The 13,481-nt window shown below is 48.6% G+C and overlaps 1 protein-coding gene across 4 annotated transcripts in view; it reads left to right on the top strand.

Moving 5' to 3' along the window:
• ncor2 (nuclear receptor corepressor 2) overlaps positions 1-13,481 on the top strand; it is a 74,017-nt gene that overhangs the window by 46,830 nt on the left and 13,706 nt on the right. For all 4 annotated transcript variants that reach the window (XM_046386719.1, XM_046386720.1, XM_046386717.1 and 1 more), the window contains exons 16-27: positions 320-480; positions 1,494-1,556; positions 6,763-6,905; positions 7,034-7,172; positions 7,690-8,113; positions 9,160-9,280; positions 9,801-10,050; positions 11,322-11,489; positions 11,646-11,782; positions 11,913-12,012; positions 12,104-12,211; positions 12,898-13,001. In XM_046386719.1, coding sequence (XP_046242675.1) covers positions 320-480; positions 1,494-1,556; positions 6,763-6,905; positions 7,034-7,172; positions 7,690-8,113; positions 9,160-9,280; positions 9,801-10,050; positions 11,322-11,489; positions 11,646-11,782; positions 11,913-12,012; positions 12,104-12,211; positions 12,898-13,001 — 1,918 coding nt within the window. The remainder of the gene's footprint in view (positions 1-319; positions 481-1,493; positions 1,557-6,762; positions 6,906-7,033; positions 7,173-7,689; positions 8,114-9,159; positions 9,281-9,800; positions 10,051-11,321; positions 11,490-11,645; positions 11,783-11,912; positions 12,013-12,103; positions 12,212-12,897; positions 13,002-13,481) is intronic.

Genomic DNA, 13,481 nt, shown 5'->3' with positions numbered 1-13,481 from the left:
TTCCAAAGACCAGATCCCCAAATGACCACTTGAGACTGGCTCAGTAAATGAGTCAGTCCCCATAGATTTGTGCATATGAGGAGTCAGGCACTGCCAAGATGGTTGTAGCCACCACACAACGTCTCTTCGGGAACCTCTGGGTGACCCCCTGAAGATGAAGTTCATGTTTAATCCAGTCCGTGATAAAAAAAACACCAGACACAATGCTGCAGAGGAGTTAGTGGACTGTGTCGAGATTTGACTCGGCGTGCCATCACATGTACACCTTCAGTCGCCCTGTGCATCCCATGCTGACTGTGTTGACTTGTTTCAAACTCAGGGATGACACCTCTGGAGAAGATGCAGAGGACAAAGAGCCCGCTGTGGCTTTCAAGGGTCGACGCACCGCCAACAGCCAGGGGCGCCGCAAGGGCCGCATCACCCGCTCCATGACCAGCGAAGTGGAGGAGACCACCACGCCGCCACTCAACAATGAGCTCGGTCAGTCCTCTTAACGCTGCAGGCACACTGAAATAATAATCCCACACAGAGATGTGACGTTAAACTTAATTTCACATTCATTAAACTTGTAATGGAAACAATTGGATAATAAAATAGCTAAAACCAGCGATGTGGGACAAGTAACACCAGAAGAGGGACCACACATTTCAACACCATATTCCACCTTTGAAATACTTGTGGTCTTCTGTCCCGCACCACAAGAGTGCACTGTTGTCCCTTCTGTCTTCACTCACTTATTCACGTTCAGTCGGGCACCTTTTGGACATAAAGAATAATAATAATACAAAATGAGTTTAAATCCCATCTGTTGGCAAAAGACAAAAATGTTATTTAAGGACAAAATACTCAGTGTCTCAGCAGTACCAGCTCTTTGTTTCCTCGCAGATGGTAAGTCGGCCGTGCGCACGCTAACACTTCTTGCTGCAGGCTATCAGGGATTTTTGATGTTTCAGCAGTTGTGCGTACAGGCTGCAGTCGCTCCTGCAGCACGGTTGAGTTGCAGGGAATCCCCAGGTGACTCTGGCTTTAGAGGCCCTCATCAGCAGGCCACTGTTTGTTCCCCCTGCAGGCAGGAGTGCCGGCTGGCCCACCGTGCCCTTCACAGGTCCCTATAGAGGACACATAAACTTGTGCTCCGCTGTCTGCCAGGCGGGGCCAGGGTCGGCCCGGCTTATGGCCTTTACAGGGAAACAAGCCAGTTGTTATGTCTATAATCATTAACTGACTTCTCTCCTTAGATTTCCTGCTTCCTCCATCTAAAACAAACAGTCCCTGGCGACCCAGCGCTGCAGTGCCTCACTGGCAAGCAGCGCAAGCTACCCTGCCCCCACCTGCCCCCACCCTCTTATTCTTTTTTCTTCTCTAATTCTCTCTCTCTCCTTCCTTTCCTCTTGTCAGTCACTCCCTAACTGACTTTGTGACAGCTGCCCACTCCCCCCCTCCTCCTCCCGCCTTTTCTAACTTGGTGGTTCTCTCTTTTCTTTTTTCAACAGCCAATCTGGAGATGAATGAGAGCTCTCGTTGGACTGAAGAAGAGATGGAAACTGCCAAAAAAGGTAATACAGAGTAAAACTTTCCTCTCCCTCTGCAATCTTCGCAGTTACTGTACATTGTAATTGAGGTGCCAAGGGAAAGAGCGCGAGTAGCAGCTCAAGCACTGTTATTTTACAGCATAGACAAGTGCCGTGGCTGCAACTTCCTGCTAGAGAGCCACGTGCTACTCGGTTGTGTCTGTGCGTGTTCGTCTCGGTCTGCCTGGACTGGCTGTGCTGCTCTTTGGAGCCGTTTCTCCGTCTCTCTGTGGGTCAAGGCAGCCTTTGGTTTTTATCAAGCGGTCTGTAAAGTCTGCCTCTTATCAGCCAGCCCCTGCAGTCATTAACTCAGCCCGTTTATTGTCTCTGACTGAAGATTACCCAGAAGCCTATGTCTGATTGACAGAGGTCACTGACACTCTGCCCATTCTCCTTGCACCAGCGCCCTGCGCTAGCGGGTTGCGCCGTCTTTGCTGCGTGCAGTCAATGAGTCTGGTGTAATGAGCCCCTCACTCTCAGTGGTTTCTTCTGCGTGCTACTCTTTCAACAGGGATTCCCCGCTGATCTGCTACATCAGATTGATGTCAGATCAGCTGTATTGGTATCAGTGATGGGTGCTGCGGGCAGGAACGTTGATATTTTGACTCCTTGAAGTACTAAAAGTCTCCCTGAGCGGTGAATTTAAGTGCATCTTTTTTCAGACGATTTTAAATTGTTGCTCTTCGGTGGCTAAGCACCATCTTTGTGACGGCAGGTCCTGTTTTCTGAACATGACTCAATGCAATTTCACTGCATGGAGGCTGGTTTGTGGCCATATGTAAATGATGCGTCATCTTGCTTTCTCAGTTCTGCTTCTGACTAATTTAACCTGGCCTCCCTTGCCGTCAACAGTAGCTGAAGTGCCTCTTGCAAGCAGCTATCAGCAGCTTCAAAGTGATATTGAAACCACATTTGGTCTAGAGGAGTTATGGTATCTGTCTTGTGCTCTGTGTGTGTGTATATGTGTGCGTGTGTGCATGCAGGTTTGTGTGTTAAGGGGTTATTTTGCGATAACTGGTGCTGGCCTGGCTTGAACACGCCGCTGTGTAGTAATCCTGGTTAATGTCTTCAGTTCCATTCTCCTGCAGTGGGATTAGCGGTGCTCTCCATCCCGGAGGATTAGCCTGGCAGCTCAGTGGGAGCAGGGCTTCTATGAAGGGCTTATGTAACCACAACCACAGAAACCCGGCTGCAGAACCGAGGGCTGAAGAGGAGGAGCTGCTCTTGCCGTTTTTCATCAGTTCTAACAACCACCCCCACACCTGCCAAAAGGGATTCCCCTTCCAAGAACTCGCACTCCAAGATCATATCCCCCCCCCCTACACACACATGCACAAACACTCATGGTATTGAGTAAGCGTGGCAACGTGCTCTCCCATGCAGGTGCTTGACATGTATGTGTTTTAAATAGGCTTAGGTGTCCTGATGCTAATGTGTTTATCCCCGTGAGCTAAACAGATCTGAATAATGGCATTTACAGCAGCAGGCAGGACATTCCACCCTGGCAGCTCTGGCCAGCGCTGCCTTCGAGGATGGCATGGCCACACTCACTCAGACCACTCCTGTCCTCACTGCTCATGAAGACCTCAAACTAGGGACAGACGGTCTTTGCAAAGTCCCTCTGCTAAATCAACCGCAGGCCTGTGTGTGTGTGTGTGTGTGTGTGTGTGTGTGTGTGTGTGTGTGTGTGTGTGTGAGATGTGTAGTAGAGGTTGTGTGTTTTTGCATGTGCTCCCTTCTTGGCTGGCGTTTATGTAAGTGCACTAATCTGGCAGGCTTTGCTTGGGTGCTGGCAGGCAGCTGGATAATGGCCCCTGCTATGCCTGCTGGAAGAACCCATTTAAAGCAGCGGCAGCAGCAGGTAGAGAAAACTGTTTTTCTTTTCTGTCTTCTTCATCTCCGCTGTTGCACCATCTCAGTCTCTCTCGGCTGGGAGATGGCAACAGCCCAGATTGGCGGGAGCTGTGGAAGATTTGGCAAGTGCCTCCCCCGCCTCCCTCCCCCCCTCCGCACCTCGCTCACTTTGTCTCTCCCCTCACTCTGTGTTGTTATAGACTGGAGCGAGGTCACATTCAAGATGAAAAGCAGGTCAGTCAGGAAAAATGTGAAAGCCTTTATGCTTTCTCATGGTATCAACATCAAGTCCCTCTGTTCTCCCCCGATCTCCTGTTCCTCCCCCTCTGTGCTTACTCTCCACTTCTGTATCCTTTCCCTTTCTCCATTGTCTCTTTGGCTCAGTGGCTCTCTCTCTATCCCTTTCCTCTCTCTCTCTCTCTCTCTCTCTCTCTCTCTCTCTCTCTCTCTCTCTCTCTCTCTCTGTCTCTCCCTCTCCCTCTCTGCTCTCTGTTTACTCTTGGACTGCCTGAGTGTGTGTTTGCGTCTGTGTGCTGGAGTATTAACAAGAGAGAGAGAGAGAGAGGGTTCGAGTGAGTGTGTACTCACTCATGCGTTTGTGTGTGTGTGCGTGCCGCGGTGCTTGCTGGCAGACTGAGGTAGGGGGAGGGACGGACTGACGGAGGGAGGGAGAGGAAAAAAAAAAAGAGAGAGATAGAGGGAGAGATCAGATGAGGGGAGAGAGAGGCAGAGCACATAGCACCGCCCCACAGTCCCACTTTCCTGTGGAAGTCTTCCCAGACGACCGCCATTGGGGAGAGACACGGCAGAGGAGAGCAGACGAGCACTCGCCGAAGAGCAGGGAGGACGGAGGGAGAGGAAAAAGTAGGGGAGAGGCCAGGAGCATGTGCCGTTTTGGAACACGTCAACCTGACACCGGCTCAAGTATCAAGCCAGCTGGCAGGAAGAGCGCCGAGCCTGAGCTGTTTTCATCTCCTCTCTGCTGGATCGGAAGGCCCAGCCCCGAGGAGCTTCCCGGCTGGCCCTCCAGAGAGCAGACCGTCTGATTGTGTGATCCACCGCAGGGCCACGACACAACGACAGGCATGTGATAGACACCGACAGCCACTTGTCTCTCTGCACCAGGTGTTGGTTGGACTTTTTCTGGGAGGAGCTAATGGGAATACAGTGGCCTGATTGGATGTGAGGCTGCCACCTGCTTCAGTATTGCTGCTGCTGATTGGATGTTTGCTTTATGTATGTTGCTCCAGCAACTAAGGCCCCGAGTCAGCCAGAGCAGCTTGGGGATTGTGCTTCCATATGAGGGAATAAACCGGATGTAGCCAGCTCAAGTGACCTTTGACTCTCAGTAAATGAATTGCATTGTTATAGCTTCAGGTTCGTCGGGTGCGGCGTTTGCCTTACTTGTCTCAACGTATGTGACGTGATGCCTCTGTTTGTGTCGTCGTCTGTCTGTGCACGTGTGTGCTTTGGAGGGCTGGAGGGCAGCCGGGCCCCCTCCTCCCCCTGAGGCCGCTGTAAACGGTTAATAGGTGTCGGTCACATTTCTCAGCCCTCTCGGGGCGACTCAGGCCAAAGCGCCCTCCTCCTCCTTCTCAGAGAAGCTCTCCCAGCAATGTCTTTAGTGGCTGCGATGAATATTTCAGCTAAAAAACCTCTTCCGCTTTAACACTTGACAGGTTGTAGGTGGGCAGCAGCTTTTAGACACCAGCAGCTCAGGCTTGGAGATCACCTTTGCTTGTTATGGTAGTTCTTTTTATACTGGCATTAATAAATTCTCAGCATGACAGTGACTGTTATACTTCTTCTCACATGTAGTGGATGATGCAGAGCTTTCTGCCTGTTAAAGCTTTTTGTGTGAGATAAATATGAAGGACACGGCTTTGTGAGGGCTGAAGTGAACTTATGACAGTTTTCTAGCTGCTCTCTGACATTTGTGGTGACGTGTTTTTCTATCTGCATGTCTTGATCATGAGTATCCCTGTGCACATAAATAAGTAGTCTGGTGAATAAAACCATGAAAACATCAAATAGAGCAACTTTTATTGCAGCTAATATTTATTAGTAACCCTCTATAAAGTGTTATCTTTGATTTTTTACGAGAGTTGAAACGACAGGGCTGTAAACGGCTGTCCTTTCCTTTCCTTTGCCTCGGACTTGTGCTTGTTGTCCTACTGCCTCCATTAAGCGATGAGATGCAGAGACCTCTGAACCCACGTCCAAGGTTATCCTGGGAGGTGTTGGCTCTCTGCCTGTTCATAACACCACCAGCCCCCAACAACCCTATGAGAGAGGCTGTCCTGTTGCCAGGAGCTGTCAGGCTGGCACAGGAAACAAGTTGGTGGTGTAAGCTAAGCCTCTTACAACACACACTGTTAATGAGCTGCCTTTAGCTAACAGCAGACTCTCAGGGCGGTGGAGCAAATTCTACACTATCTGTCTTACTTCCACTCACACACTGACTGCTCTCTGCATCTCTCCCTTTAGCGCACACACATGCACACACACACACACACACACACACGCTGAGCGGTGGTGTTATGTGTGTGCTTCATGACAGGTTGATCTGTCGCAGCTTTGGCCCAGCCGGGTGCCTGTAGACTCTTGTGTAAGGCCCAATCATGTGGTTGACTGGGTAAAGAAGTAGGGATTCTCGGAAATGGGTCACGTCAAAGTCAGTTGAAAGGTGACCCAGAGTGACCCCAGTGGAGCGAGTTAGTGATGTCATTGGTATGAGTGACGGCTCAGTCGCCACACCAGCACCGCTCTGCGTTTTACTCTCTGTCTGCGTCTGAGCATGTGGCGTCCGGCCACGCTGCTGCTGGCTGAGGTGGACTCAGTGTTGCGTTGTGAACCAAACGTCCAGGCTGAGCCACGGTTGTGACAGCAGTAGAGAGAGATGCCCATAGGGTTATTTCATACCAGCTGACCTCTCAGTTCATGTCATCGATTTTCTTTAAAAGAAAATCATGTAAAAACACATACAGAGAATCTCAAAAATTAATAATTTTAGCTGTTGTTGCTGTTGGGCAGACTTCAAAAATTAATCTTAAAAACTATTTGGAGTAAAGCTGTAGGATTTTCAAGGTCCTGTGAATTTAATAGAACTTCGTACATGATATTAGGACAAGAAAATTCATGACAGGAACTAGAAAAGTTCTGGGTGAGTTGGCATCGATTATCCCAGAGAGAATCTTAAAAACGACCACAGTAGCTGTCAAATATACAGTCTTTACAACAAGTGCACTTTGCACAGCTTATCTAATTTCTGACGCTCACTCTGTCTTTGTTCCCAGCCTGTCCTAATGCTTTTGCCTGTCCCATCTGTCAATTCCAGGCCTTCTCCAGTATGGTAGGAATTGGTCCGCCATCGCCAAGATGGTGGGATCGAAAACCGTGTCTCAGTGCAAGAACTTCTACTTCAACTACAAGAAGAGGCAGAAACTGGATGAGATTCTGCAGCAGCATAAAATAAAATCAGTAAGCACCGGGAGTTAATTTGCTCCTCTTGACGTCATTGCTGTCTCTTATACGAGGCCATTTCTTCTGTATGAGAAGAACTTCGCTCCTGGGCGGTTTTTATTTAGTGTGTGTTTGTTTTTAACCAGGAGAAGGAACGAAAAGCGCGTCGTAGGGGCAAAGCCCTGCAGAACGAGGAGGCCAGTGCCCAGTATCCTGCAGAGGAGGAGGAGATGGAGGGTTCAGGAGCCAGCGGTAACGAAGAGGAGGCCCCTGAAGATGGAGAAGGTACGCCAGCTATGTGTTAATTTACTGTTGAGCGGTTAGCGGCCGACGGTGATGTTGTACTGAGCGTTTCTCATATTCTCATATTTCTACATGGTGTGGATAAGAGGAGCACACCACTGCGAACTACAGCTTCAGTAATACACATATGGTTGAATTAATACATCTGTGACAGTGTTAATCAAAGCTGAACATCGCTGTCCTTGTTGAGGTAGAATTTGTGACTGAGCTGTTTAATTTGTTCGCATTAGATTGTGCCCGTTGGGTGTTTGTAATGTAACATCGAAATGTGCATCCTGACAATGCTGCTGCAGTTTGGGGGGGGAGGGCAGTTCTTCCATCATCCCGCTTGGTTTTTGTGTTGTACAGTGAAACCTGATTAGGCAGAAGGCTGGCACTGCGAAGAATCTGTTTTAACAGGAAGAGATGGTGGGAAAGATGGAAGAACAAGGACAAGGAGATGTAACATCATTTACAGTATAAACCCAGACTTATCTTCTTTTTCCGATTGTCCTTCCAGTTGGAGCCAACAACAGCTCCGACACGGAGAGTTTGCCCTCGCCACACTCATCAGAGGACAGCAAAGCAAAGGAGGAAGGCTCAAGCAGGTCAAAGGCCAGTTCCGGCGGCGGGGACAAGGAGGCATCTGGGTCTGACTCGGCCCAGGCGGGGGATGAGAAACCTCCTGTTAAGGAGGATGCAGACTCAGCCATCAAGCAGGAGATAAAGACTGAGATTGTGGAGCCCAACAAGGAGCAGCCAGCACCGCCCAGCGATGCCTCAGATAGAAAACCTCCTACTGCGGAGACGGACGAGGTCAAAGTCTCCACCAAGAGCTCCAAGAAGGACCACGGGGCCAAAACAGGCTCCCATGGGGACAGTGACTCTAGTGCCACATGTAGCGCTGATGAAGTGGAGGAGACAGACAACGTGGATAAGAGCAGGTGAGAGCCTCAGTGGAGACGTATTTTCTCATTCATTCAGGTGAAAAATGAGACACGATGTATGCGATTGTTAGTGCCAGAGTGCTTCTCGATTTTTGAGCTGAGTTTTACCCTCTGGTTTACAACAGCAGACATCAAAAAATACAGCAGCGAGCGATTTGAAGTGTTATTAGTTGCCTGGCTACACTGTACACCAGTGAAGCCATCAGTCTGGAAACCTGGTGTGGACACCACAGGTTGCTCTTTTGAGATTCTATTTGTACTTTGTATGAATGAGAATATATATTTACAGTAAATGTATAGTGTGTGTGTGCGTGCATGCCCGTGTGTGCACGCGCACAGGGCCAGTAATGGGCGTCAGAGTGTGTGGGAGGTGCGATTAGTCCTGTTTGCACGGTATTTGTTCAGTGTTTTCCATGACAGCAGACTACATGTACTGGCAGAGCTGAGGGAAACGCTGCCCTCTCTGCCAAAGCAAATAAAGTCAGTGTGTGTGTGTGTGTGTGTGTGTGTGTGTATGTGTATATGTATACATATACACTCTCTGTGTTGTAGTGCATCAGTGTGTGTCAGTCTGTGCATTTGACAGATGTGCGAGACATGGATATGGATTTTTACTGGCATTTCATTTCCACAATCTCAGGCTCTGTCAACACACACACACACACACACACACACACACACACACACACACACACACACACCACCACCACCAGTACTGCAGTGCTGTGTATAGTGAGTGAGGATTTGTGATTGTGTCTGTGTCTCCTTTGGGGAGATGGTAGACAGACATGTGGGATGGACATGCTCTTCGAAAGAACAGATGCAAACTGGTATGTTTACCTGCAGTAAATATTTTTACCTGTCGAGTTTTTTTTATCCATCTAGATTATTGTGATATGAGCTGCCACTGAGTTTTGGAGGTGTTTTCTTTATTTTATTTGCATTAGAAAACAAAGCTGTGTTTGTGTTCATGTAGAGAGAAGGCACAAACGAATTTCTTTCTCTCTGTGTGTGTGTGTGTGTGTGTGTGTGTGTGTGTGTAGGATGACCTCTCCACGGCCAGTCCTGCTGAAGTATCCTCACGATGGAGTCATATCCTCCCCACTGCAGAAGCCCATGGACCTGAAGCAGCTCAAACAGCGGGCTGCTGCTATACCTCCTATTGTGAGTCTCACTAGTTAAACTGTGTGTGTGTGTGTCTCTGTGTGTGTTTGTCACACAACAGCAGCAGCAGGTGAAAAGCTTCTCGACTTCTATAGCTTTGGAAAGTATCTTTGACCCGGCTGGGTAGTGTTTGGTAACAGAAAACTGATTTGCCCTGCTAACACGCACACAAACACACACACACATGCACACACTCTTCCTTTGCAATGCTATCCTTGTCTCTCTGGTTACAGAGATAACCGTGGAGCAGGTGAAATTGTTAAGTCATATTTGTATAAGATAAGCCGACCAGATGGAGGATGATGGGGTAGATTGCCTTGTGGAGAAGAAATTAGATCCCAGGCATCAGGGAAACTTTAGCTTGCCAAGAAACAAGAGATGCTTATTCACGATCATGTTTATCAGATACTGTATGTGGCTAACCATATGTCCAACGCCAGGAAGAAGGAGTGAGCTTTTGTGTATGTGTGTGTGTGTTTGGGGTTTGATTTTAACTGTTTCCCTCTCATCCTGTGTGCAGATGCCAGAAGCCTCCGCACAGGGCGGTCAGCGGAGTGGGGGCGTTAAGGCAGTGCTGCCCCCGCATGCCCTGGCTCTGTACCAGCAGCAGATCACCATGGCTCATGGGGAGTCCTCTCAGGAGGTCAAACAGCAGCAGCAGCCAGGCAAACAGCAGCCTTACAACCCACAGGCAGAGAGAGACAGGGAGGCTCTTCATAGCAGCAGCCCTCGTGTTCGCCCTCGCAGCCCCTCCACCGGTGACAAGGATGGTACGCACACCTCCGTCATGACACAAAAGTGCCTTTGCTGCTCATTGTCGAGTACTCACCAGTCACTTCAGTACCTCTCCACTCAGATAGTATTCGGAGTAGTGAAGGATCTCTTGTGAGCAGCTAAGATATGCAAATTAAGCCACCTCTCAGAATTTCCCCACTGTTTGCCTCGCATTAATTAATCATTGTTTTCCTTCTGTATGATCGCTTTTATTCTGCAGGCTGAAGTTGTACTTTCTACATGTGTAGGATGCTGGGATTTATTGGAAACAAGATAAGCGCTGCAAATGAGAAATAATGAAATGATGGAAGGGAAATGGAGGTTAATGAAAGTAGCGTTTGATCTAGTTTAACTTAGTTGGTCCTTGCTACATGCTCTAACCTTGAGTCTGTGTTCTCTGGTGCTGCCTGTGGTGTTCGAGTGTTTCTGGGACACTCGTGGAGAGGGGACTGATAAATGATCTGGTATTGCTATTGACCCAGAAGGGAATATAGTCTAGTTCAGTGCGCTTACTGTGCGAGAGTGGAATGTGAATCTCTGTGGAAGACTTTTTAGTAGCAGTCCAGACAAAGACGGTTCTTTTCTAACCGACTGGGCACAGTAGCTGTGAAGCGTCAAGTGTGACACTACTTCTTCATAAATTTTTAGAAAAGAAAAAGGCTTAAAAAGCTCTTTGTACAGTGCCTGACTCATATTTGCAAGCTGTGTTGGAGCTTTTATTTTTCTGCCATTTGGCTGTTGGCAAATATAAAAGTCACATCATGTGGTCGCAAAGTGTTTATGCAGTTGGTGTTGGTGTGTGTGAAAGAGAAATTCTGTGAGAATGTGATGATCTGTGGTGCATTCGGGTCCCCTCGGAGCTGGAAGTCAATGAGAGGTGGTTACTGACCCTCCTGCAGGGATTAAATAGGTTCTCCTAAACCACTGAAGAAGCTGAGGACTTGTTTTAAACAACAAGAAAAACATATTATGGCTCCACGGAGCTCATCCGGCATAATTTAAGTCTCCCGAAGCCCAGAGATCCCACTTTGACTTGAAAAGACTTCAGATGGGGAGTGTGCTAATGCTTTTAGCTTAGCAGCTACAGTGAAAATTTCAGCTTTAAAAAAGGGTGTAAATAACATCTTTTCGAACCAGTTCGGGGTCTCAGTGCTTCTGGAGACTTGGTGGACCAAGTGAAACGGTGTCAGCTGCTGTATGCTCTTGTGGATGACAGTGATGATGACGTGACAGCTTCTTGGTCTTGACTCCGTTTGTGCCGTTGCAGAAAAGTCGCGGTCGTTCTCTCCGCATGGTGAAGCCAAGAAGCAGGCGCTGGGCCCCGATGACCTGAGGACTTCTAACTTGGGTCGGCCGGTCCTCTCCCCCTACCCGCCGATGTCCCCGCGAGACATGGCCAAGATCAGTCACGACCAGCACCTGCTCCACTTCAGCAGTGAGTCCTCTGCTGCCTTGTCTTCAGGTTCACAACCAGCCTCAGTTGTAATATCTATTGCATTATGGGAGCTTTGATGCTAAATGCCTCGAGAAACCCTCCTCCAAAAATGTCACGTATTCAAATCTTTATCTCCTAATCTGTCCCGCCCTCCAGCGTTCCAACAAGCAGGCCACCCCTCCCTCGCCGGCCTGCCACAGGACGGCGGTCGGCTAGCGGCAGTGAGGCCGCTCATGATGCCCGAGCCACCGCCACTGATTTCCTCCAGCAAGCCAGGAGGCTCCATCACGCAGGTAAAGCACCACACAAATGGAAAACGTGACATTTGGTCCGCAGAAATTACGCAAACTGAAACAAATGGTTTACTCTGGCAAGAGCACCGGTGTTCTGTGTCACCATGTGTATCACCGGATCCTTCCTCAGGGCACCCCGGTGCAGCTGCACAGCCCAGCTCATGGGCTGGACCACGGGAAGATGACGCCCACGCAGATGGGCTTGTCTTGGATGGATCAGAGGAAAGTGGGTGAGTAAAACTTTTCTTCTCTACCAAACTCATCGCAGCATCTGATCATCTGGTGTGTTTCTCATTACTGTCCCTCTGCTCATGTCTGCAGGTCCTTTCCCTGTGGTGAAACAGGAACAGTTGTCCCCTCGCAGCTCGTCCTCCCAGGCTGACAGCCTGTCCACCCAGGGGACGCCTCATGATGGTGCTGCTGGACGTGGTGGGTGCCTCACTTTTTCTTCTTTTTATTTCAGTAAAACTGGTGTTGGGACTTTATTTCTCATCTTGTGCAGTGGGCGATAGGACGATACGAGTGCCTCTTGATAAATATTTAAATTTGCTTTTTGTGAGGCAGATTTATTTGAGGCTCTGCGTTTTTGTCCTCAGTCAAAGTCAGATCATGAGTTTTTCCACATATTGTGCTGAGCAGTGTCATGCTGAAAAGATTTACCTCCTCAGCATGACAGTGACCTGAGGCACACAGCAAAAGACCACACAGGAGCGACTTCAGGACAAGCCTCTGAATGTACTCGAGTGGTACCGGCCAGATCTCTTTTGAAAGTCGGTGGGGAGTTTGAGTTCAGTGAAGCTCATCTAATCTGACAGAGGGGACGTGAGGAATGGGAAAAACCAAAGCCAAATCTGTGTGTGCGCAAAGCTGGTAGATGCAAACTCAACGGGATTCAAAGCTCTGATTACTGCCAGTGGAGCCTCAAAAATTAGCAAAGCCGCCCTTTGACCCTGACGTGAGCAGATAGTGTCCAGGGAAAATGTAGGATTATAAATAATACTAACAAATAATAAAAGTTGGTTGCCCTTGAGCCATTTGGCCAAATTTGCAGAACTTTGAGTAAAGCTTTATTCTCCAGCTACAAATACTTCTTTTCTTTCTTGGTGTCTTGACAGCTTCTATCTCAGCTGTTCAGGGTGGGAGCATCACTAAGGGCATCCCAGGGACCAGAATGCATCCCGATTCCTCCATCTCCTACCGAGGGGGCTCCATCACTCAGGTGAGCTCAGAGCACCAAAGTGCCATCATTTTAGGTCATTGGTTCTGCTTAAGGCTGTTGTATTTGCAGTGTAAACGGAATAATTCACCCCTAAATCACATACGTTTCCTGTGTGAAGCTGTTTACCTGTCTGGATAGTTTTGGTGTGAGTTGCAGGATTTGGGTGTTATGAGCTGTAGAGATGTCTGCCTTCTCTTCAGTGTAACCGCACTAAATACTAAACGTACTAAAAGTAGAACCGCATTTAAATGAGTGAAGTCGATCCAGTTTTCGTGTGTTTGAGTTTTGCACTCTGTTTGCTGGTTTAGTTGCTCTTGTTTTGGACGATTGCATTGCTGAATCTGAAACATTCAGGCTGCTAGTTTGATGATGAAAAACTGGTGCTGTCCACACATTATCCCCTGCCACTGTTTTCACCTCCTCATTCGTGAACTTTGTTTCGTGCTGTGCTGGGTGCGGCAGTCGTCATCTTAGCGCTTT

This window comes from Scatophagus argus, chromosome 4, assembly GCF_020382885.2.
Source record: "Scatophagus argus isolate fScaArg1 chromosome 4, fScaArg1.pri, whole genome shotgun sequence".
NCBI lineage: Eukaryota > Metazoa > Chordata > Actinopteri > Scatophagidae > Scatophagus > Scatophagus argus.
This window is presented reverse-complemented; position numbering and strand designations above follow the sequence as displayed.